Raw genomic sequence first — 26,993 nt, 5'->3', positions numbered from 1 at the left:
TGGCATTTTAGGGCAGGATTTGCACATACACATTAGTACGAGGGAAATGTTAATAAAACACATCAGACAGTAATTGAATTATTTAGAAGCGCTGCAAAGAGCAAACACTAAAGCACTTAAAAGAGCTCAATTCTTTGATAAAGTTAGTTTATGCAATTACAGCATTTTAACTGACTGGTACTTCGTTTTATGTGCCCATATCAGTAATTTTTTTTTTTGCACAGTTTTATCTTTGTTTTTCTTTTTATTGGCATACTAGCTGAGTACCTGGCATTGCCTGGTCTTTTTCTTATGAAAACCTTGTGGGAGAGAAAAAAAATTTACAAATTAAAAATATTAATATTTTCTTCCATTTGACTATACAGTATAATGTATTTCATATTTTCCTTACAACATTAGGCCTATTTTTGGGTATCTTTCTTTCCAGGACCCCTGGACATAAAAAGTTTACAAACAAAAAATTAACATAAAAAAATCATAATGGTTGTGAGTGTATGATATAATATGATATAAAAAAGCAGAGTAGTACTGATTCTAAAAAATAGAGGTTAACTCAGCTAACATATTATTGCATTTACTTGTTTGTAAACTATATTCTTAGTTTTCCGCTTACTTGGCAATAGCCTTATGTTTCCTTGCAGGCATTTTCAGAGTAAGTAAAAATCAAATGAAGGACTTAATTAAAATAGCGAAATATAAAAATAGCTAAAGTAATGTAATAAAGAACTAAACCCTTTATCAAACACTTACCTTATGAAAATAGACAAATACAAACAAAAAATGTTACTAAACTCGCAAGTCGCAGCCAAAATGCACACTATCACATTCACTGATAAACTGAAAAAGTCGCAGAGGTAGCCCTCTTTATATACTACCAATATGTGATTCGAGCAGGTGCTAAAATGTTCCCAAATATGATGAGTTCAAGAAAGAGGGGATATTCTATAAGGCTCTGGAAAGATCCAGAACAGACTTCTGCACAGTTCTGGAAAGTTGGAGAAGTTTCCAAAAGGTTCTGGTAAGTTCAAGAACTTTCCAAAATGTTCCATAAAGTAGGAAGGCAATGTGATGGAAAGGTTTTGGAGTGAGTGATCCAGTCACTGGGTGAAGGAAGCAAAAGAAGATCAAGTCTTCTGGATTGTCTTGGATTGTTCTTGGCCGATTTTCATTTGTTCAATTTTCTCATTCATTTGTTCGTATAGATTGAATGTTATTGGTACAACATACTAGAATAATAATATGGATCTGTGTCATACATTAGAATCTAATCTAATATTGAGTAGTCTATGAAATTGTGACGTTTCAGTTCAACTTAATGTGACTTTTACTTCATACAGCGCAACACCCTGCGTGAGGGCAGCAGTTACATATTACTACACATTTTTAGAGAGTGTCATGTAATGCAAGGTGAAAAACCATACTTGAAACCTAATTTGATTCTACACTGTTGTTTCACTTTATTGTTTTCTGATTATCTATTATATATACAGTATAAAAGTCAATGTGTGTATGTATGTATGTTCCAGCATCACTTCCGAATGGCTGGAGTGATTTTCATGCAACTTGGTACACATGTTCCTCATTGGTCGACTAAAATACTGTAGGGTGAAATCAACCCTAACCCAACCTCTTCTGGGGTGATCCTGCAGTTTTGCAATCATGTTATCATTCAGTTGACCCTCGTAATGACCACCAGAGGGCGAACTGGAGGTGACTGGCAGCATTCTTTATGTTTGAGCACCACCGCATCCCTCTTGCTTTTGAAATTAAATCGAGTTGATTGGTTCCGAGTGTCAACTGTATGGTAACATACATACAAAACCACAAGACAAGCACATTAGTGAGTCTTCATTGTTTGTTAATTTATTTTTATTTTTTAAAGTTGTGTTTTTTTAATTATATTTATCTCAAACAATTAAAAAAACATTTTATTTTCCTCCTGGGCAAGGCAGGTATTTCAGCTAGTTACAAATAAAAGTGGAACATGTTATCTAAAAACATATTTTTGGTCTCACACTCTGTAAAAATGCTCAAAAATAACTAACTGTTAAGAAAGTTGGCATTTGTTAGTTTCTGTAATTTGGTCATTTTTTTGTACATGTTCTTCACTACAGTTCGCTATTCTGTTGTGCAGATCCACACTGTCGATTACTGACCAGGGACATACTTTTAAGTGCAACATCCTGGTTTTGCTTTAATTTTTCATGTATGCCATCCTCTACTTGTGTATGTGTACATAGGTGATTTTCTCTTCAAAAACAATAAATGAAGAAATTCAATTTGTGTTTCTATGCCTCTATCAGTGTCAAGGACTACACAAAAGTGTGTCTTAAGAGTTTTATTAGTGGATTTAATTTCTGTTAAAGTTCAGACGGAGAAGGCATGCTAGGCTCATTGGATTTGTGTGGCTTCCAACAGTTAATCACCTGAATCTGCCATGACACTGGAAGTTACAAAAGTAGTCCGATCACACATCTATATTCAGAAAGCCAAACGTTTCTATTCTAATGAGGTTAACAAATTAACAAATTGTAATCCAGACTTTCTTCAGCACCTGTTTCCTGCTGCTAGCAAACTTCTCTTCTTTATTTGGGATCCTTCTGTATATAGAAGTAAAAATGTTTCTAAATAGATACAGTTCAGCATTCCTGCTGCTTAAAATTCTAGACAACTTCATTATTTTGAAACAATCAAAAACTAAAGTATACTTTTAATCCTATTATTATCTTATAATGGGCTTTTTTGACCTTATTACTATCCCAGGCATGACCAATGCCCTGCTTCACCAGAAACAGGAATTCTCCCATTTAGAATTAAATCTTTTATACTGTACCTGTGGTGTCCAGTGGTAGCATAAAATAATGTATACTTAATTTTAATCTAGTTTTTAAGAAGAAGCTATATTTTTTAATATATAGTGATTTTGTAACCTTTTGAAAGGTTCTGAATCAGGTGCTATATGTATTATACATTAGGCGGGGGGCTTATCTGCACCACAATACATTCAGCAATTAAGTCCTCTTCATCCATTTAAAGTCTTAAACATAATACAAACTTTTAGACTAACCAAAAAAAATCCTAAAACTTTAAAATGTCTATAGTGAAGAGTATGCAAAGATTTAAGTTAAGCAGAGGAATGTTATGAAATGACTGTATGAGGGTAAGGAACAGCAAAAGACAGTTTCCTAATGATAAATACAAAGAGCAATCTATATGATAATTGTCACTTACTTTGAAAGAAATAATGAATTTTGCAAAGAGTCAAAATATTTCTAAGCCATGGTGTAGTCTTAACATGGTTCGCATACCAGGAGAAGGTGGGATCGGAGGATGCCATCATCTATATGCTACACCGATCCCTCTCCCACTTGGACAGAGGCAGTGGTGCTGTAAGAATTATATTTCTGGACTTCTCTAGTGCCTTCGACACTATCCAACCTCTGCTTCTTAGGGACAAGCTGACAGAGATGGGAATAGATTCATACCTGGTGGCATGGATTGTGGACTATCTTACACACAGACCTCAGTATGTGCATCTCAGGAACTGCAGGTCTGACATTGTGGTCAGCAACACAGGAGTGCTGCAGGGGACTGTACTTTCTCCAGTCCTGTTCAGCCTATATACATCGGACTTTCAATACAACTCGGTGTCCTGCCACGTGCAAAAGTTTGCTGATGACACCACTATCGTGGGCTGCATCAGGAATGGGCAGGAGGAGGAATATAGGAACCTAATCAAGGACTTTGTTAAATGGTGCAACTCAAACCACCTACACCTGAGCACCAGCAAAACCAAGCAGCTGGTGGTGGATTTTAGGAGGCCCAGGCCCCTCATGGACCCCATGATCATCAGCGGTGATTGTGTGCAGAGGGTGCAGACCTATAAATACCTGAGTGCAGCTGGATGATAAATTGGACTGGACTGCCAATACTGATGCTCTTTGCAAGAGAGGACAGAGCCGAATATACTTCCTTAGAAGGCTGGCGTCCTTCAACATTTGCAATAAGATGATGCAGATGTTCTATCAGACGGTTGTGGTGAGCGCCCTCTTCTACATGGTGGTGTGCTGGGGAGGCAGCATAAAGAAGAGGAATGCCCCACGACTGGACAGGCTGGTTAGGAAGGCAGGCTCTATTGTAGGCACGGAGCTGGACAGTTTGACATCTGTGGCGGAGCGACGGGTGCTGAACAGGCTCCTGTCAGTCATGGAGAATCCACTGCATCCACTGAACAGGATCATCTCCAGACAGAGGAGCAGCTTCAACGACAGACTGCTGTCACTGTCCTGCTCCACTGACAGACTGAGGAGATCGTTCCTCCCTCACACTATGCAACTCTTCAGTTCCACCTGGGGGGGTAAACGTTAACACTACACAAGATTATAGACTGTTATACCTGCCTCGTACTCTCCACCTTGCATTTTTTTTAACTTGCACTGCGTTTTTATTGCTCTTTAATTAAAATTGTTTTTATCAGTATGCTGCTGCTGGAGTATGTGAATTTCCCCTTGGGGATTAAAAAAGTATCCTATCTATCTATCTATCTATCTATCTATCTATCTATCTATCTATCTATCTATCTATCTATCTATCTATCCATCCATCCATCCATCCATCCATCCATCCATCCATCCATCCATCCATCCATCCATCCATCCATCCATCCATCCATCCATCCCATTTTATGCATTTGAAAGACATGACTGATACCCTCTGGAGGAACACTCTGTGTCTGCATGACACAACATCTCCAGCATGGAGGGCTTTATATAAACTGCCCATTGAGAAAAGTGTTGGGGACCTGCAGTGGAGGATTCTACATGCAGCAGTAGCCACCAATTCATTCTTAAAAACCATTGGTGCCAGTGCAACAGACCAGTGTCCATTTTGCCTTCAGAAAGAAACAGTTTATCATTTATTTCTCTATTGTACCAGATTACAACCACTGCTGCATTTCCTTGATTTATTGTTGATGGATTTGGGAATTGTATTTAATGAACTCATTTATATTTTTGGAATGTCGGTGTCAAGAATTTGTAAAAAAGAATGTTTACTTTGCAATTTTTTGTTAGTCCAGGCCACAATGGCAACTTTAAAAACAAGAAGAAATAGAGATAAAAATCTGAAAACCACTGACGCTCTATTAATGTTTAAGGTCCTCTTTCAAAGGAGATTTTAAGATCGAATTTGCATGTTTTAAACTAATTAATCAATTAGATACATTTAGAGAAATCTGGGCTGTAAATGATGTTTATGTTCCATGGAAAATGAATGTCTAGTACTAAAGTATGAGTAGGAAAACTTTGTTATTAAATGTTGTTTCTTTTTGGCTGTTAATTTGACTGCAATTACGTTATAATTGTTTATAAAGGTCTGGTTAAAATGATCTATCTATCTATCTATCTATCTATCTATCTATCTATCTATCTATCTATCTATCTATCTATCTATCTATCTATCTATCTATCTATCTATCTATCTATCTATCTATCTATCTATCTATCTATCTATCTATCTATCTATCTATCTATCTATCTATCTATCTATCTATGAACTTAAAAGTGCAATGTGATATAATCACTGCAACATAAGTATCAAACCACCAGGCACTAATTTTACCAGCCATACTAATAAAGAACAAAAGACAATGAATGCTTTCAAAACTAATCCTGAAATTAGAACTTACTTTGTATATCACTGATATTCTACAGAAATGAGAGGAAAACCAAACCACATTTACATTCCCCCTTACTAATAGTAAAGTATTTGAAGCTGGCTTTAATGATAATCCTGAAAGGGTTTGGGCAGTGCCGGTGCTAGGGTTATTTTGCGCCCCAGGCCAGGCTTATGACTGTTCAGTAATTAACCGTGTTGCTGGGTACCCTTACCAATGATATGTGCCCATAATGGTGGAACCGGCCCTGGATCTGGGTCCATAGATCCCACATTCTAAAAGTCAAAGTCAGAAGAAAAATGCAATCACTGATGATAATAGCAATATTCTTTCCTTTGTAAGAGAGAATTTGGCATTATCATTTAAAAGGGAACTGTAATACACTGGCATTTGGAATGCAGTGTTTCATTCAGCCCACATTTAAAACACAGTACTTTCTTAATGTGAATATCATATGTGAGCCGGGATAACACGGTTGTATTTAAATTGCAAAAGCCTAGTTTTGTACAAGTAATATACTCTGATTATTTTGTTGTAAGATGTTGTATTTGTGATCTGCTGTGAGAAAGAAGGCAGAAGTAAAATAAAGTGACCAGATCAGGAAAAGAACAAAAATCGTTGTTAAAACGACAAACTGAGGTTGAACAGAGAAATCATTCAAGGTTCCAAATGACCACAACCCAAAAAATGATTCAAAAATCTTAGTTCAGAGAAGGCCAAAATCACAGTAAGATAAACGATGACCTCAGATCATCAAATCTGGATAACCTGAATGTATGCAACATGGTCCTTTGTACCATTGTCAGTTTCATGTCACATGTTGCGACTTCCAGTGGTCATGCCGCAGCAACTAACCTAGGAGTACATTAAAAAATAGTACAATATGGTGCCGTCCATAGAAAAACAAATATGGCTAAGTGAAATGATGTTAAAATAAAACAACTACTCTCCCTGAATGTAACAGAATGTTAAAATATTTAGATTCAGCATCTCAAGAAACCCTAAACATACTGAAAACAGTATGAAAACACTAACTGCAGAATTAAAAAAATATGTAATGCCCCTATTATGATAATTAGATAAGGGTATTCTCTTTCGGCTGTTTTTTTCATAAATACTATTGAATCAGTTGTGGTACCTGGATGGGGGTGGTACCCAGCCGGGATGCCCAAGAAGACCGGAGGAGGGCTTGTGCCTCCTCCAGACCTCGAGGGGGTGACCGCCCTGGGGGCCGCAGGTAAAGAGCTGGGAAGCTCGACCCTGTAGGGGCCCGTGGTTACCGCTAGGGGGACCCCAATACCTGGAGGACCCTGGACCTCAGCACTTCCGCCACACCAGGAAGTGCTGGGGGGAAGAGGAACAGGGACACCCGAGTGTTTCCGGGGAGATAGCCGGCACTTCCGCCACACTGGGGTGTGTCAGTGGGAGTTTGCCTGGAACACATCTGGAGCACATCCGGGTGCTTATTAAAAGGGGCCGCCTCCCTTCAGAGAGAGACAAGAGTCGGGTGGAAGTTGGATGACGTCGGGAGGAAGACAAGGAGGTGGCCTGAAAAGTGGAAAGGCAGTGTGTTGTGTGGCCAGGACTTTGGGGACTGTCAGGTTGTGAGCACTGAACTGTAAATAGTAATGAATAATAAACGTGTGTTGGGTGACGTGAGCGTGTCTGCCTGTCTGTGTCCGGGTCAACGTTCACACAGTCTACTGTATGTCTGTTTGTGAAACAGCACAGTGGTTTGAGAAATTCATTGGAGAAGATAAGAATAAAATATTGAGTGCAAACCAGAAACCAGTGTTAGGTCAGAAGTTGTTTCATTACATAACATGCTCACACATTTTTCTAGCTAAGTTGGATAACTAATATTTTTAAGCTTATATGTTATCTTTATAAGACTAATTGCATTAATATACTCATTAATTTGTACAGACAATAGGATTCAGTAATAAACCTACAGGTACTACTTCTTCTTCTTGGCATGCTCAACTGTGTGTACAATTATCTGAAAATACTATAGCTGTCATAGATATAACACAAATGTAAAGGTTAAAAACTCATTTAGAACAACTAGAGGGGCATTTTGTCATTACTGTCAGTAGCACAGTAAAAATAAACTACTTGTTTGTCCTTTTATTGAATTACTTAATATTTAGTTTCCAGATAAAGCATGAAATTTTAAGTCTGTCAGATATTTATAAATACAGTACTGTAAGATCATTTATGTCATTCAGTAAGGTCCATGGTAAATGCAAATTACCACAGAAACATCTTTTTTGAATACCTGCAAAATGTTTCTTATTGTAATTTGCTGAGCATTCTTCATATTTCATTACTACTTATGTATTCATTATAAGTGTAATTATATTACTTATCCCTTCAGACAGACATGTAAATTCAAAACATAAAAATTTCTGTTAGACAACTTAAACTAAACATGTGTGGCGGGGAGAGTGATTTTATACCATCACTTAAAAATATAATGACTGGAAAACTATTTTAGAAAGAACGTATTACATATGTTATTAGGTGGATAACAATATTAAAAATAATGGGGATTGTGATCAGGTATCTTAAAAACAAGGCTGCCTGTTTTGGATGCCCTTCTTTTTCACACTACCCTCCAGAAATCTTAGATCTTAGACATTTCTCTTCTGTTCTTTGCGTCCTAATTTTTTATTAGCTTTGGTGGATGGAAAGTGATGAGATGACTGGGAGAGAGGTGGATAATTGAGATTCTCAAAAACAAAACAAAAAAAAAAAGAAGCAAAAAGTATGTCAGTGCTTCCCAAACTCAGCCCTGGGGACCCACTGTGGCAGCAGGTTTTTGTTCCAACCAGATTCATAATCAGTGACAACACCTGATAACACTGATCTCATTTAATTAGCTTGTATTTTATTTTCTTTTATTCTACATTCAGAAAAGCACAGCAGCATAATTTTTACATTTAAAAAACATTTAGAAATACAGTATTTCTGCTTTTTTTATAGTTTGAAATGCATAACTCTCTTTTGTTGATTTCATTATATTTTGCCCTTCCTCTGTGCAGTTTTCACCGTTCGTTGAATCTTATTAATGACAGTTAAAAACGAGCAGAGCAGACACTCAGGCAAACAATACTGAATAATCAAAGGCTGCAGCTACTTTAGCGTTAGAGCAATTAATTAGTAAATAATGGATTAATTACCTGGAAAAGTAGAATGAAAATCAAGAAGAAAAAATGATTGAAAAGAGAAAAAAAACATTATTCATATAATACTGCTTGGTACATTTTTTTTTATTTTATTTTTTTTTACCAAACTTAGTTTTCTAATTTCTATATTGTTCCCAAAACACGGATATTGGGAAAAAGCAGTTCACTTAATTAGCCCAGGAGTCCAATTAAAAACAAAAGTTGGTTGGAACAAAAACCTACAGCCACAGTGGGTCCTCTGGGAAGCACTGGTATAAGTGATACTCTGCTATTCAATATTCAGTTCAAACATTATAAAAGAAACCTTGCAATTGAAGAGAATAGTTCATAATAAAAGTAGTTTTTGAATTCACTGTTGAAGGTGATTTAAAGCAATATAACTATATTAGTAAAGTTATAATCAGGTTTAACTGCAGGCCTCTTTCATTTCTGTTGTAGATTAATCAGTTTTCTGGACCAAATTTTACCATTAAATATTAAAGAAAGTTGGAACCTATCTCTGCTATATCAGATATGAGACAGGAGTCAGCCTTGGACAAGATTCCTGTACACTGCCATGCGCACAACCATCTGTTATCCGCATGCCTGTTTTACATTACAAGTTTGAGGTAGTGGTCTACAGCAGAATCAGACAGAAAGCAGCAAACAACTCTGGGTGGTACAAACATATAGGTACACTCCTACATCTATTCATACTGGCACAGTCTACAGTTGCAATAAACCTAATAGATGCAGGAGAAACCTAGAATATTTATATGGATATTAGGAAAACTCACATATTACACTCGGACAGTTTCCACCTTTGTAACTAAATCATGAAGCTGTGAAACAGCAGCACTGTCTGCTGAATCACTGTGACATCTTTTTTTGTATCTGAAAAAAATATATCTACTTATAAAATAGGACTTATCAAATTTTCTTTCAATATGTTTGTTTTTTTCCCAATTTAAAATGTATCTTAATTTCAAGACAGTCATTTGGCCTTCTGTGCCTTGAGTCAGCAACAATCTTTTATTCTTGGTCTCAGTTTTTCTTAGTTCCAAAATCTGGATCACAACAAAAATTAACTATATGACATTTAATATTAGTTTTCTCATAGTTTCAATAATTTTTATTAACAAAGCATATGTTAGATTTGCTTAAAATAAAATGACAATGTTTTGTTGAAGATACAGGGCTAATTATTAAATTATTCTAAGACAATCATTGAGCAAATACATTTAATATTTAAAAATAAACGTATATATTTCATAAAATTAAATTAATTTAATTAATTAAATTACTCTTAAAAAATCTGATTTCTCTTCTGGGCTGATATATTATGCTTGTGTCTTCTGGTACCATCTCTTTTCACAATTTTGTAGAATAAAATGAAAAATTTTTTACTTTAAAATACAGTACATTGTATATTGTGTAACTGCCCACTTTCTACAAAGTGAATGTTGCGATTTTTCCAAATGCAAAGAGAATTGGCCTGAAAAAACCCTGAAATTTACAATTTCAGTTAAAAACATCCACAATCCATCCAAGATCCTCAGGTTAGTTTCTGCAATGTATATTTCATATGAATTGCTTCATAAACATTAAATTACAAAGTAGTTATGCTACAGTATATGTTTGTCCAGTTATGTAGCTAGTTTTTGTGAGTTTGTGTGTATTTCTGTGTGTGTGTGTGTGTGTGTGAGAGAGAGAGAGAGAGTAAGTGTAAGTAAATAAAGTGCAGTGCCAAAGATCTTCCATGCCTTCAGCATCACCGTTCCTGCCAGCATAGTGCCGTGTATCGCTCCATCAGAGCATTCCGAAGTTGGGCTGACTGGAGTTTGTCTCGGGTTTCCACTGTGCAAGAGACCTGTGACAGAATAGTACAATGTCTTTGTCAGGCTTCTCTGTGTTGTTAATCAGAATTTAGGAGAATGTTCTTAAAAGGAAAACAGTGTTAACTCACCTGAATGTTAAAAAGATCAGACATTGTGCTGGGTCTCTCAAGACTGATATCCAGTAATCTACAAAAAATGGGAAATTCTTCATGAAACTGCACAAAACATTTTTTAACTACTTGTACATTAAAAAAATAGTTATTGACCTAATAAACAATCTTATTTGTAGTTTCTTATTTGTATTAGGTAAACTCCACACTTATGGTGTAGTTTAAAGGTAATATATATTTAATTATATATTAAATATAGATTTAATTATGATTATATATTTGACAATGAATGTAGGGAAAATTAACTAACTTTGAAAGGCATTTTAATGAAAAATGACAATTACACACACACACATATATATATATATATATATACAGTATATATATATATATATATATATATATATATATATATATATATATATATATATATATAACTATTGCAGCAGATGGTTGGTAATTCAGCCCAGCCAGGATGCCTGGAAGGACCAGGAGAGGGACAATACATCCCTTGGACCACAAGAGGGAAGCTGCCCTGGTCTGAGTGGGAGCCACGGGGACAGAGCTTGGAAGCTCATCCCTGTTGGGGCTCGTGGTCACCACCAGGGGGTGCCCAGATAATTTTGGAGCCCTTTAAGGCAACACTTCTGCCACACCAGGAAGTGCTGCCAGAAGATCATCAGGAAGCACCTCCAGCACATCCAGGTGAACTATAAAAGAGGCTGCCTCACTCCATTTGAAGAGCCGGAGTTGGGTGGCAGAGGACAGAGCTTGCGAGGAGTGGATTTTAGAGCCAGCAATAGAGAGAAGGGAGGAAAAGACTGGGTTATTGTGACTCTTTGGGCACTGTGTTTGTGCTGTGTGAGCAGAGGAAAATAAAGCATGTGTTTTGGACATCTGGATGTCTCAGTGTTTCTCTGTGTCCAGGGTTATCTTTCACTATATATATATATATATATATATATATATATATATATATATAGATATAGATATATATACTGTATATACTGTATATATATATATATATATATATATATATAGTGACAGATTGGGGGCGTTATCGCCCCCTTGAACCCTCAGATCAAATGTCAGACACCAGGTAAAAGTCCAATAATTTGACTTTTTATTATTACACAGTGCACAAAGCACCCTACTCTCCACAATACTCATTTAAATAATCAACAATCACTACAATAACAATGCTCCACTCCCAGACGCGTTGCCACCCTTCCATCCAGCTCAGCTCATCGCTCTGGTGTCTCTCTCAGTCTTTTATAGTCCTTGTCCTAGAAATGTTTCGCCCTCTCTGTCCACGTGACTAGGAACATTTCCAGGTCAGATAAAAATCCTTTTTCTTTACCCCGGAAGCACGTCATTCCCCTTGTCCATGTGACTCGGACATACTTCCAGGGCGTAGGGAAAATAGTCACTGCTCCTCCCTGCAGCGCCTTCTACTGGCCCCCATGGTATCCAGCAGGGCTGTAACGGAAAACTCCAACGTCCATAATTCCCTCCTGGCATTCGGGGCACCTCCATGCTGCAGGGAGGGCTCCATCCGGCAGCATGGGGGTATTGGCCGGGATGAACTGCCGGCCATCTATCACAATATATATATATATAATTTACTTCCTAAATAGACAGGTTAAAACTTTCAGTTCATCTTTTACAACCACATACTGATTTGTACTTTGATAAATTAAATTAAATTATATAAACATGCATACACATCTGAAATATATACACTATTACTGTATATTTTACCAAGATGCGAAAAGTAGGATGCTAAAGACAGATAAATATTAAGATGGCTTAGGATAAAGGGAAATACCCAATAGGGGTCTGTTCTGAACTGAAGAAACGATAATGTTTAGTAGAGAGTCCCCCACAAAAACCACTGTATGGGAGACATGGCAGGCAGGTTACAGTGTGCAATGCAAATGTAAAACTAAATGGGAGGAAAATAGGTATTTTCTGGTGGTACCGTAATGACACCATTGTGGACCTTAGCTAAGTGACTGTTTTAAAATCTATTAGAATGCAGAAACATTTGAAAGGCAGGCTTATTATAGAACAGCAGTCAATATACTGTAAGTGAAATAGAGTGACTTTTAAATGACAGCCATTGGTTACTAAATGAATACACTTTATAAAAAATCATAATTGCTAGTGGGTTGCCTTGTAGCTAATCTATAAATCATGTATATGTACTGCTTCCCCATTTTCCTAGACCATTTCATCCAATACATGATTAAACGTAGCCAGATTATATGCAGAACTCAGACACAGGAACAGCATTCAGACTTCACAGAAACAGTCTAAGAAATGAATCTGGGTGCCCCTTGAGTTGTAAGGGAGTAGCACTAATTACTGGGCAGCCAGACAATGCCTTACAGAACATGCTGTCCTGAAATATCCTAGGCTGACCACAGAAAGTGCAAAGCCAAAGTTTTTATAAACATAAAAAACTATGTAGTCTTCCCTTGTCCTATGCTGGCAGCAGGAAACCATTTACAATACTCATAATTCTAAATACTGGTTTGAAAAGTATTTCTATTGAGAGAGTGCATGAGAATGAAGACAGTGATGGTCACTTCTTTAAGCAACTGGTCACATTTGCTTACTCTGCCTGTTCATATTCTGTGCAGTACATACAGTACTAATAATTAACACACATATGTGTACTTGTACATTTTTCCTTAAATACCAATGATTGTTTGTGGGTCTTTTAGTGACTTACCTTGCATCCTGCCTTGCTAGGAGATCAAGGAGTTTACCAACGTCTCCCGGTCCTTCTCCTAGTTGGACTGAAAACTTACCAACCCTGTCATCAATTGCCAGAGCCCTGTCCACACAGTGACGTATCAAGGGCAGCTCCATATTAGCACTGCAAACAGCTATAGCAACCCTGGAAAAAAATAATGTTTTCATTTGGGCATGGTAGACTATCATTTAAATGTCACTTACAAAAATATCTAATTTTGTAACAAATACATTTTGGTCCATCCCTAGTTTAAATCCAGAAAAATAATGGGACTGTTGGTGACTAGGTGTGCTGTGAACATCACAACACTTGCAGAAGTCTGTTAATTACTGAATATGGTGTCAGGTTAGCGGCAAGAATTATCAGTAGTGTATCAGTATTTGTGTGTGGTGTAACAATCAGAGTACTTTCTTTCATAATCTCAGCTAAAGTTTCTACTTTAGAATCATTTATATCCCACATGTGCAGAACAGATGTCTGACTTTTCACCATATTTATAAATTACCAGAAATGTCATTATTTGACCTTTCTGTCTCACTTCAGAACATGGAGAGTACCAGATTGCGTTCATGTGAACCATACTGAGGCACGAGGCCAAGGAAGTTGGCAAGCATTCAAGTTGTTCTCCAAAGGAATGACAACACTCTCATATCCTGACAGCCACTTGGCTCTCCATGGACACTTAGTATGAATAAACAGTGATCTAATGGACTACACACATGCAAAATTTAAATCATCTGGGCAAACTGCACATGTGCTGTGGCTTTAAGATCAGATGCTGAGGTAGCACAACAATGTACAGACCACAGATGCTTATTAAACCATTTTTTGAGCTGTGCTAATGAAGTTCAGACACAAACTGTTACACTGCTTGTTTTCAAAAGGCTTTTTTTAGGGCTCTTACCATTGAATCAGCAATCTTTCTTGTATACCTACAAAGCATGCAGTAAATTCTCTAATATGTTTTAGTGGCTAACTAGTATGGCTAACCAATCAAGAGTGAACAGTTATAATCTCTACTATGTTCAACCACCAAAAGTGCCATTATTGTTGTCTCCTGTATATATGAAATACTTTGAGATGGCGCTCTTCATGAAATGGAGTATTTTATGCAAAATGAAGATTGAAGAATTTCATGGGAATCTTTTTTTCAAAACCTCTTTATAGAATTAGCTTTGTCAACATTCAGAATTTGCGTAGAAGATACTCAGTTAAAACATATGGTATTCAAAAATGCATTTCTTCTCCTCTTACCTCTTCCCTCGTAGCTCCGGCAACTTTCCTGAAATGACTGCAGCAAGCCCAATGGCTCCTTCAGTATCCACAAGGACTCGTTCATACTCCTGAATCCTTAGCATTGAAACAAGGACATCTTCCTCCCTGGGGGGACAAATCCCAGAATAGTAGATTTTATGATTTAGATTTTATAGCTTGGTGTTTACAGAGCATGAGAATAGTCTATATGGATACCATGGGGTCCACTAGGAGACCCTGCAGGGAGGAATAACGGGTATTTTCCCTACGCCCTGGAAGCACACATGGACAAGAGGAATGACGTGCTTCCGGGGTGAAGAAAAGAACTTGTACCTGACCCAGAAGTGATACAGGATCACATGGACGGTGATTGAGAACACTTCCAGGGCAGGATATATAAAAGGACTACGAGAGCTCCCAGACGGCGAGCTGAGCTGGGTGGAAGGGTGGCAACGCGTCTGGGAGTGGAGGATTGTTTATTAGTGATTATTGTGATTTATATGAGTATTGTGGTGGAGAGTGTGCTTTGTGCACTGTGGCGATTAAGTAAAGTCGAATCTTGGACTTTTACCTGGTGTCTGGAGTCGTGGACAGGGGTTCAAGGGAGCGATACGGTCCCAATCTGTCACAATATATATTTGATATATTTAGGTGTCATAGCTTTTGAGAATGCCATATTTTGCTTGCTTATTGAATTTCACAATTTCAAGACATATTTTGTTTTAATTATCTGTTTCAAAATACTGAAACAAGATAATAGATATCATAAGTCTGAATTAATTCCTTGTTTTGATTCTGTTTCAGTTTGTGGTATTATCAGTTTTTCTTTGTAAAGTGTAAGGTTTAAGAATGTTATGTTATTTTACATTAGAGATGGAAAAATATTCATTTAAACAAATCCATCCATTATCCAACCCGCTATATTCTAACTACAGGGTCACGGGGGTATGCTGGAGCCAATCCCAGCCAACACAGGGCACAAGGCAGGAAACAAACCCTGGGCAGGGCACCAGCCCACTGCAGGGCGTGCATACACACACACATCCACACACCAAGCACACACTAGGGACAATTTAGAATCGCCAATGCACCTAACCTGCATGTCTTTGGACTGTGGGAGGAAATTGGAGTACCCGGAGGAAACCCACGCAGACACGGGGAAAACATGCAAACTCCACGCAGTGAGGACCTGGGAAGCAAATCTGGGTATCCTAACTGTGAGGCAGCAGTGCTACCCACGGCGCCACCATGCCGCCCTTAAACAAATCTACAACAATAAAAACAACAAGAAAACAATAACAACTGTTAACAATTGTCTTGCAGTGCCTAAGAATCTTGGGTGAGCGCCTCTTGCAGCCACTTCCGGTAAATAGAACCAATTAGGTGTTGACTACAACAACTTTTGTATGGCTTGTTGTAGAGTGAGGTTGTGTATAAGGTGTGAGCAAGGGACCTCTGACAGGTCACCTTGTTCTAAGCAAGAAGCCTGTCTTTCACTGTGCTGTCACTGATGCAGGCATTTTGTTCACTGGCTATTTCAGAAGGAGTATGCAGGGCAGATGTGAAACAATCTATGAGATGGGCCAGTCTGATATGTCAGTCCTGCTCTTGGCCAGTTTACTGAAACCTTGCTAGCAGTTGGTACACAGTGGAGCAGCTTAATCCATATTGTCTGGCAACACTGGCACATGGTATGTCTGACTGCAATAATAATAATAATAATAATAATTCTATTTTTCTCACTACTCAAAGCGCTCTTCACACAGGGAGGACCAGGGAAGCAGACCGACAACCTCCTTACTGCAAAGCAGCAGTGCTACCACTGTGCCACCTGTGTGGATTCCAAGGGCCATCTCCATCCATCCATCCATTTTCCAACCCGCTGAATCCGAACACAGGGTCACGGGGGTCTGCTGGAGCCAACACAGGGCACAAGGCAGGAACCAACCCACCGCAGGACACACACAAACACACCCACACACCAGCACACACTAGGGCCAATTTAGAATCACCAGTCCACCTAACCTGCATGTCTTTGGACTGTGGGAGGAAACCGGAGCGCATGGAGGAAACCCACGCAGACACAGGGAGAACATGCAAACTCCATGCAGAGTGGACCCGGGAAGCAAACCCGGGTCAAGGGCCATCTCCCTTGTCTCTAATTATTTTAACGCCTTATGGAAAGCATAACCAATTAAGTGTGGCCTTTGTCATTCCATAATGTAAGATTTGAATTAAGATGATCTTATCCTGCATTATTCCATTTGGACCTCCTTATGTAAATGTACACTTTATGAGCTTTCATGCATTTGGCAATTTGCAATGCTCCACGGTAAAAACCGAATTGCCGGTATAGGTCTAAAACAAATTTACAACTTTTTGCGAAAATATACAAGCTATAACTATAGTTGTCTCATTCTAGAAAATGATGTGTTACTTTTTTCTTGCCCGAAGAAGGGGCCTGAGTTGCTTTGAAAGCTTGCATATTGTAGTCTTTTTAGTTAGCCAATAAAAGGTGTAATTTTGCTTGACTTCTTAATATAATCAAAGACAGGTATACATAATAAACTAAAAGGCGAAGAAGAGAACTATATGTTCAGTCCACATACAAGTGTCTTGTGTATTTCAGCGTCTTCAGTAATGCACTATATAATAATGTAATCTTTAGGTACAAATAAGATTAAAGTATTCTTCTACCTGACAGCCACAACTTTGTCCACCAGTTTCTTTGCAATCTGGTATGTGTTATTACCAAATGGAGGTCCCACAAGATCTAAAAAGGTAAGAGGGATAATCAGTTCAGTTTAATCCTGTCAATGTCATATTAAACTAATTCCTGTACGCATTTTCCCTGAACACATTTTGAAATTCTATTAATGATATGTCAAGGCAGATGGTAAATTATATCTTTAAAGTACATTTTTAGCACATTATTCATATTGCTTGTCATTCATTTTTAGCTGTTCATTATAATATTTGTTGCTTATTTCCATTTCCGACCAAGTTAAAAAATAAATGGGCAACTATGGATGGCTTTGAAGGCATATTAAGAGAAGAGTACACAGTGATCCACCAGGTGTATGCCATCAGGCAGTATGGCTGGTGCTGTCGACCTGGACTTCATATCTTGAGGCTGTTGGTTCAACACCCATCACTGAGTCATTACGCGACTGAACAAGTTCAGGCAATAAGTCTTTTTGTGTACGTTTTTAGACACTCTGAGTGGTCTAGTGGCTACAGCATTGGACTTTAACCCAGATACTTCTCAGTTCAATATTCTGCTGCAACACACTGTGTGACCTTGAACAAACCACTTTAACAGCCCGTGCTCCAACTTTAAAAAATATATGTAAATAATTGTAATATACAGTATACACATCTTGCTAATGCAACTACGCAATAAATACTACTTGTGCATACTTCATAAGCAAATTGAAGACAATTATTAGTCAACAGATTAGTCAAGAAAAGGCACAAGAAAAGCTTGCAAGCTAAACAGGTAAAATGCGATTCTAATGAGAAATGGGACAGTCATGCAGCTACTGAGAAAACCAAAAAGAGCATCAAATGTTTAATGTTTAGGAATAAAGAAAAAGTCATCAACCTATTTTTAAAGGCAAAAGCAATTAAAATAAATTGGCACACATTGTTTATGCAGATGCTAAATGAAAACCCTTTCTGTAAGTAATCAAGCAGAGAATTATGAATTCTCTTCCTAGATGGTACCTGCAGAGTTTACTCTCAACTTATAAAACTAGGTTTATAATAAGCAACTGATGAGCAGTTGCTATTAATATGCATTGCGTATTGTGAAGCTATTTATTTTGTAGCACAGCTATCCATGGACAATGTGTTATATTTTATATTAATTTTGTATAACAAAATACATATCACATTTCACAGCTAAATATTCAATATTCTGTAAAATACCCCAAAGCCTTTTAAAGTGTTCTAAAGTGTATGTGTATTATTTCTGCTGATCATTCTTCTAAAAGAAATACACATTACCCTGCAGTTGTGTATGCTGTTTATGCTAATATGCAGTCTTATTATGCATGCTTGAGTGTAATTATGACTCATTACATTGTTTATAACAAACTCTTTGAACCATCCAACAGGGACCATCTGACTCATTTATACAGAAACAACAGTTAAAAACTGATTATAAACATTCAGTCATTGATGACAAATTGATTTGCTGAACAGAAACAAATTGGCAGGGTGGCTTATTATGCACATTCATAAGGAAAGCTTACATTTGCTATTTAGGTGAAGGTGATGCTAAATAAGGACAATTGCTTGGGATTCAAGTCTTCACAGAAACAGTAACCATGGTCAGAGAGAGAAATAAAATAACCACTTAAATAATGTCTGCAAATGACACACGGGATTGACGGGAATCCCGACCAGGATAGAGGATAGTTCCTTACCCAAATGGGAGGCTCCAAGTGGACAGACAGGCATCCCGGCCAAGAGAGAAAAAGGTGACACACCTGTACAAGATTTCCCTGGTGGATGGACGGACATTCCAGCCAAAGAAGAACAAAATTCCTTACCCAGACAGGAAGCCACAGGCAGATGGACAGGCGCCCAGACCAGACATATATATAGTAACTTCCTTGACAGGGATAAAAGGGAAGGACTGTCTCTGGGGGATGTTTATTCCCCTTGGACGCTAGATGGCGGCAGCACTAGATATCGGTACCCATTCTGAAAAAAGCAGGGAATGACGTAGTATTGTAGTATAGGTGATTCAGCCCTGATGAAGGTCCGTGGGTGCCACAAAATAGCACTGCAGGGAGATGCACTCCCTATTATTTCAGACTTCTGTATGACCCGGAAGTGCTTCCAATGGACCAGAGTCCTAGCACCAGAAGTACTCCTGAGTCCTTAATAAAAGAGACCACACTGGTTTATCCTGGCAGGGAGGAAGGCAGACACTTGAATGGAGGAGAGCAGTGTGATAGAGAGAGAGAGAGAGGAGAAGAGACAACAATTGGTTTATCTGAATGTAAAGAGGTAGTTGTGTATAATAAACACCCTTTACTTGAACCCACGGCTGTTTTGTTTGTTTGTGTTTTGGGGCTCTGTGGCGCAAAGGCCTTCACCTGGGAAGCACATAGATATCAATACTAGGTCCAACAATCACACTCAAGCAAGCAAGTAACACAAAGAAACCAGATACAAACACAGGAACCAGTGAGCTAGAAATTAACAGTGTCAGCCACATTAGCCAGTAAAAGAAAGGTTAACCAAAAAGTTGATACAGATAGAAAATTACAATAGCTCATACCATTATCTTTTGCAGAAAAAGATACAAAAAGATACACAGTTTTACAAATGGGAGAGATTAATATACAGTACCTCCATAAAGTTTGCGGTTAGGATTGCTGTGGAAATCCTTAACAGGGTATCCAAGCTTTACAGACTGCTGCAACAGTGGAAAATCTTCAGGTTCCACACCCTTTGGAAGAGAACATGCAAAATGAATATGAATGTATGGGATAGCCTATGCATTGTTTAATGACCTGACATTTTCGTCACTTAAAATGAGATACTGTTTGCAGTAGAACTAATCCAGCACAAGCGCTGCCAGACCTGGTAACTTTTAAATGATCAATTTAGGCATGTTTATAATTTCTCATCGATTCTTTCAGGATCATCTGTTTGGAATGAAAGAGGTTTTGAGATTTACTTATTAAACTTATGCTATCATGGGTAGTAAGTCAATCAGAAACTTAATTTGAAGTGTAAAGCATCCATTTTTTCGACTGTATTCTTACTTTGCCCAAGTTATACACAGTGGGAAAAACAATAAATCAGTACAATACAGCAACTGAGCATTTGGAAGTATTTTAGGCTTTTATGCACTTCATTAGTATTTATCTGAAATTATTTGTATTAGAAATAGAGACCCATTGTAGCAAGAGACAACATAATGTTATAACACGATACTGTCCTAATAATATGTTCAAATGCAACTTCACCTTTTGTTCATGAACAATGCACTTTATTTCATCTGTTTATCCTTTTTCTATAGGCAAATATATCTTATCTACACGTATATGCAAGTATAACATACCTCCACAAGTTATATTGCACTAGACTGCACTGAGATTGTGTTCATCATGTAAATTGTCATACACACTGACAATATGGTTAATAAATGAAAACTAACAGGCACTCACGCTCATTAGGAAAACTGCCTAAATAGGATGTTCAACAGTTTTACAGTATAAAAGTTTGCCTCTTTGAGCTCTATGTCCTTGCAAATATTCAGTAAGACCATGCATTTTCTGGAATACTCACAATGATGGTGATGTTTGGGTTAAGCTGTTTCAGAGCAGCTGCTGTCCCAGCCAGTAGTCCACTGAGGCCCCCTGCTGGAAGGATCACAGCATCCAGTCTGGGTATTTGTTCGTACATTTCAAGGCCCATAGTGCCCAGACCAGCTAAATACATTGAACTTTCCTCCCTATTAAAAATAATAATGATTTTAGAGCAATATTTATTTAGTTGGGTAGTACAACTTTGTGATGATTCTAACTATGAAAGGAACTGCATGTATAAAAATTTACATCAGAGATCAGTCTATGAAGTTTTTTAGATGCCTATACTTTTTAGTTTTTATTCCTAATTTTAAGTCATAAAGACTGATAAAGGTGGTCAAAAATGTTGTCCTCAGTGTGTACTTTGAGAGATTCTTTATAAAATTTAAACTTATAGACTGATCTGCAATTTATTATATAACCATGTTAAGAAAGCAAACACTTAGTGGCTACAAAGTAGGACATTTTAAAAAGAGTAAATAACAGGAAACATTATACACATGAGTACAGATGTTATCAGGTGGAACTTTGGGCTACTTCATAGTTAAAAAATGGTGCTAGGAAAGTGGTAAGCCAGGTAATAAAGTAAGCTACCATAGGCAATGTAAACTATACTGTAAATGGACACTATGAGCTGGCAGGTCTTATTGGTGTACAGAGTATAGTGAAAATAGTACTTGCATATTGTCTACCTTTCTTTTATATGAAAGACGTCTGTGATTTTTGTATGATGATTTTCCTGAAGTTTACTGTTTGCATACAGTCTTTGTGAAAACTCTGACAGTGAAATACAGTAATAACAGTGGAAATAGAAAGCTGACACAACTAAGTACTTACTCCTCCAAATAAAGATATCCATTTTCTTGTGCTAGACGGCGTGCATGGCTCTGTGAGTCCATAGGGGTGCTGCCATATGAGATCACCATAGCACCATACTCACGACAAATCTTCAGCCGTGTTGGTGATGTGCTAGCAGCCATGATGACAAAGATGGGAATGCGCAGCTCTGAAGCATGATAAGCCACTGCCATTGAAAAGTTGCTGTCGGATGCAACAATAACACCCTTCTTTTGCTGGTCCTGGTAAAAAATATGATACTTTTAAAGGATGTATAGATTTCACTGCATATTCAATGGATATTAAACATTTTTATCTTATTAAATGCACTGATTTCTTAATAGGTAAGGTAAGGGTAGTTCATTCATTTCTAACAGGCAAAACTGACCAATCTGCTGCTTTACTGTCAGTCTCTTCAAATGGTTCGATTACTGGCCTACAATTAATTAAGAATTCTGCTGGAAGAATCATAACTGGTATCACACACGTGTGCATGGGAGGCAGCTAAAGGGCTTGAATTCTGAGTAATTCTGAGCAGAGTGCACTGACTCTTTTTCTCGCTTATCTACAGACCGTTCATGGGAAATCCCGCCTGGTCTTGATGACATCAAGCTTGCTTCAGACCCCTTTGATGTCACTTCTGGGTCCGAACCTATGGACAAAGACCATTCCGGGTCCTGCCCCGCTGATGTCATTTCCCGTCTCGAGCATATGGAGGAAGACCCTTCTGGTTCTGACCCCCCTGATGTCATTTGCCGTATTGGCCTTTAAAAGACGTCACTTTTCCCCCATTCCTCTGGTTCTATTCTGGACTCTGAATCAAGCACTTCAGTGCTATCATTTTTGCAATTTTGCAGCCAGGAAGCAATATACGGGTGGCTGCTCCAAACCTTGCTATGGCTCTTGGTCGAGTTTGTGACACTGGAAAATGCTAGATCCACTTCTTAAATCTCCAGTTAAATTTAGAGCCAATCTCAACATTCTGCTTCTGTCTTTGTAAAGGCTATGAACACCTTTGCTTGTCCTTTCTTTATAGACCTCATTGTTTATGTTGGAGCTCACGGTGGTAAGTCTCATGTGAATATTCTAAGAAAATTCTGTGACAATAAAAGCTTGCAAGACTTAGCACATTTGAAGTACAACTAAATCCTACCACAAGCAGATGTTGCATTAAATATGTTTACCTGGAACAAAAGTGGATTGGCATTAAGCATTCTTTCCATACTTGTAAATGAAAGTGAACAATGTTTCTTTAAATAGCAAATGCTGTAAAATGACAATAGCATTACATAGCTTGCTTGGCACCATATTTCATAGTAACACTGATTTGGCAGACAACACCTTATTCTTGGCTATTGGCAGTGTAATGAATTTATTATAAGATGTGTATGAAAAGGAAAACATGTTGGTATCTTATTCAAACCCAATTGGTGATTGTTTCCTTAGCATTCTTTCTTGCTGAAAATGAATTAATATGGCACAGCCTCTGTCTCATATTACTGGTCTTCTGATAAATCATGTTTCTGAAATCTCATTTTTGTATTAATCTCAATTTATACATATCTGTCAAAAGGAGGATTCAAAATATTGGTAATTAACATTTTTAAAAGTAGGAACAGTCATCACTTTCAGAATTTCTAGGTAATTAAATTAAGCCCACATAATTTATTTTGAGAATTTTTTTACTACTATGGGTCCTGGTTCTAAATAATATAATACGGTAATTGAATATATTTACCCATTTGGCTTTTCTACAATTTTTATCTTCACTTGCTTCTGAAAATATCACTATTGACCTTTTAGAAGGAAAAGGACAAACAAACTGTAATTGCCTTTACTTCACTACTATCGCATAGACTTATCCTACTCAACTGGAAGAATCCTAGCCCACCTCTTTTAAGTCAGTGGGTAACTGATGTTATATTCTATTTGAAATTAAAAAAAATCGAATTCTGACTTAGAAGATCTGTTAAAAACGTTTTAAAAACCTGGCAGGATCTAAACAATAACATTTTACAATAAGCATTTATATTGGGGAAAAAGGATTCTCTTCCCTCTTTTCTATTTTTAACATTTTACTCTGGCTGTGGGGATTTTTATGGAATGTTACTTTCTTTTAATAAAACTAATAGAAAATACATTTTTTGGAATATAATACTGTACTTTTATTAAGTCTTCAATTGGCACCTTATACACACCTGGCGCAGTGACATCAGTAGGTAGAGAACTCCACGTTCCTTTACTGTTCCTGTATACTGTAAGTGTTCTTTTTTTACATAAATCTCCATACCATACTGTTTAGAAAGTCTGGAATACTGTAAAAGCCAGAATGAGACACAGAGAAAATATTAAATGATATAGAGAAGACTGAAAACTTTTTTATTACAGAATATGCCCATTTATTGATTTCATGGTAGTAATTTTATGCACCACATTACAATGAGTAAGATACAAACGAAACAAGGATACAATCAATAGTACATACCTGGCATTTTGTTTCTTATCAATCAATTCACATCAGCTCTCCTCTCCTACCCCGTTCAAAGTGCTATGTGATCAAAGAAGTTAATATAAAGTAAGTATGATATTCCACTGATCAGAATGGAGAACATTCTAGGGACTTTTGGCACTGCCCTTCAGTGGTTTAAATACTATCTGACCGAAAAGCAAAAGCAAGTAGCAACAGTCACTCAAGGAGTCTTCTGCTGTTCTGTATCTACATGCTTCCCCTTGGCAATATTATTTGTAACTTTGGATTGACTTATTATTTTTATGTGGTTGATACTCAGATCTATTTCAGTGTTACTTTCCTCAGAGTTTTCTCAGGTCACAACGTGCCTAAATGAAATAAAAAGCTGGATGAAACATAACTCTTTAAAATCAAACTGCAACAAAACTGAAGTCATGTCTATTGGCACTAAAGCTCAGCTTAAGAAAATTAGCTCTTTTTCAATTACACTTGGTGATGATGTCATCAAACCTTTTTCTACTTCAAGGAATGTTGGTGTCATTTTTTTATTCCTCCCTTTCTTATTCTACTCACATAAACCCTTTAGAAACTTTCTTACTTCTGCCTCTATAGTATATCCCATGTTCGCTCATTCCTTTCCTTTTCTAATGCTAAGATACTTTTCCATACTTTTATTACATCCCTATTGACTACTGTAACTCGCTACTGGCAGGTGTCTCTACGAATCTTTTATCACAGCTCCAGTTGCTTCAAAGCTCTGCCTCAAGAGTCTTTACACAGATTCATAACAGCCAGCAAACAGCACCCACTCTGATTTGCCTTTACTAGATTCCTGTGTCTTATATGATAAGAATATAAAATTCTGTTAATTACCTATAAAGCTTTAAATAGCCAGGCACCGTACTACTTTAATAACCTGCTCCATCACTATGTTCTTATTTGGCCAGTAAGATCTTGTTGTGCCCCAAACTAACCTGCGTTCTATGGGTGACAGAGCATTCAACTCTATAGTGTCCAGATTTCGGAACAACCTCCATAGATTAAATAAGATCAGCTCACTTAAAACATTCTTTTAAAAACAACTTAAAACTCATTTGTTCAGGGAGGCATTTAACTTACCGGGCGGCACGGTGGCGCAGTGGTAGCGCTGCTGCCTCGCAGTTAGGAGACCCGGTTCGCTTCCGGGTCCTCCCTGCGTGGAGTTTGCATGTTCTCCCGTGTCTCGTGGGTTTCCTCCGGTGCTCGGTTTCCTCCCACAATCCAAAGACATGCAGGTTAGGTGGATTGGCGATTCTAAATTGGCCCTAGTGTGTGCTTGGTGTGTGGGTGTGCTTGTGTGTGTCCTGCGGTGGGTTGGCACCCTGCCCAGGATTGGTTCCTGCCTTGTGCCCTGTGTTGGCTGGGATTGGCTCCAGCAGACCCCCGTGACCCTGTATTCGGATTCAGCGGGTTAGACAATGGATGGATGGATGGCATTTAACTTACTCTGACATGCTGATGCTTTTTTCAGTTTAACCACTCTGTCCAGGTGCTCAAGATGATTATACTATTTGTTCAGGGTTTTCTTGCAGTATTTTGTGTACTTTGAATTTTTATTCTGGTTTAATGTCTCTTATTTTAAATCAAAGCTTTCTGTTTCCTGTATTTATCTTTATTTAATGTTTCATGTGGATATTATTTATTTCCAATGTCGCATATCGACTGTTGTTCATTTTGAATTTCTGTGAAGCACTCTGAGCATGGAAAAGACGCTATATAAATAAAATTAATTACTATTATTATTATTATTCCTTCATAAATATTGAGACAACTACAAGTTTATAAGAGGCACACTTTATTTATTTTAGAACAGTATTAATAATTATTAAATTCTGAAAAAGATTTAAACTGTTCTTTATTGAGGATTTTTAAACATGTTCAGTTTATTTATTTGTACTTGGTATTAGCCAGGTCTATCTCATATACAGTATAAGTGAAACACCAGTGATTAAAGTGCTTGAACTCCCCCTAACTGGAAGATCACACATCATCTATGAATCTGCTGTCACTAAATGGTCAAACATTGTATTTTAGAACTGTAGAATTTAGCCATAATCCAAAAAGTAGCCCCAAGTTGCATTGGTTTGGCATTCTCTCCTTCTCTGACACCAACTTTTTTCTCTTTTATGGGTTTTGTCTTTTTTTCAGTTACCCTGAATTGAATTTCTATGTCTTGTTTTCTTTTTATTTTTTTACATAGATGGGATTTGTAATTAGTCAATCTTCCCTAAGTATTGCGGCAATTAGTAATGCATTCACTAGATGGAGATTGAAGAGCTGGGGCCTCATGTATAAATGGTGCGTACAACATTTCCATGCTCAAATCACAATGTATAAAACCTAAACTTGCCGTAAAGCCACGTACATTTCCATGGTAGTTTCAACCCTGCAAGTTCTCCACCCAGTGCTACCGTTCTTGTGTGGTTACCCTTTCTTTTTTAGATCCACATCCCTGACAAGGCTTTATCATATACATTGAAACTAACTGCATATTGTTTATTACTTTAAGGCATC

General features: G+C 37.5%; 2 protein-coding genes across 2 annotated transcripts in view; one reads left to right on the top strand and one right to left on the bottom strand.

Moving 5' to 3' along the window:
- tmem254 (transmembrane protein 254) overlaps positions 1-24,016 on the top strand; it is a 41,406-nt gene extending 17,390 nt beyond the window's left edge. The window contains exon 4 of the mRNA XM_039768009.1: positions 22,542-24,016. Within this exon, the coding sequence (XP_039623943.1) occupies positions 22,542-22,572 (31 nt within the window). The 3' untranslated portion in view covers positions 22,573-24,016. The remainder of the gene's footprint in view (positions 1-22,541) is intronic.
- On the bottom strand, positions 10,178-22,523 carry LOC120538602 (L-threonine ammonia-lyase). Its single transcript, XM_039767992.1, has 8 exons — positions 21,971-22,523; positions 21,114-21,279; positions 20,169-20,268; positions 17,502-17,577; positions 14,805-14,930; positions 13,527-13,694; positions 10,808-10,865; positions 10,178-10,711 (listed from the first exon to the last, which is right to left on the bottom strand). The coding sequence occupies exons 1-8, from the start codon at positions 22,162-22,164 to the stop codon at positions 10,613-10,615; spliced, it is 987 nt and encodes a 328-aa protein (XP_039623926.1). The 5' UTR covers positions 22,165-22,523; the 3' UTR covers positions 10,178-10,612.
- Positions 24,017-26,993: the final 2,977 nt, after the last annotated feature.

This window comes from Polypterus senegalus, chromosome 1 (genome assembly GCF_016835505.1).
Source record: "Polypterus senegalus isolate Bchr_013 chromosome 1, ASM1683550v1, whole genome shotgun sequence".
Taxonomy (NCBI): domain Eukaryota; kingdom Metazoa; phylum Chordata; class Cladistia; order Polypteriformes; family Polypteridae; genus Polypterus; species Polypterus senegalus.
The sequence above is the reverse complement of the archived record's forward strand: the minus strand, read 5'-3'. Positions and strand labels throughout refer to the sequence as shown.

What these genes read in the sequence shown, in the direction of transcription:
- LOC120538602 (XM_039767992.1), bottom strand. Translation starts at nt 22,164, where the DNA reads ATGGCAGTGGCTTATCATGCTTCAGAGCTGCGCATTCCCATCTTTGTC. An exon ending in GGATATCTTTATTTGGAGGA is followed by an intron (nt 21,280 to 21,970) that starts GTAAGTACTTAG and finishes TATTTTTAATAG; the next exon opens with GGAGGAAAGTTCAATGTATT. An exon ending in CTGATCTTTTTAACATTCAG is followed by an intron (nt 10,712 to 10,807) that starts GTGAGTTAACAC and finishes ATTCTGTCACAG; the next exon opens with GTCTCTTGCACAGTGGAAAC.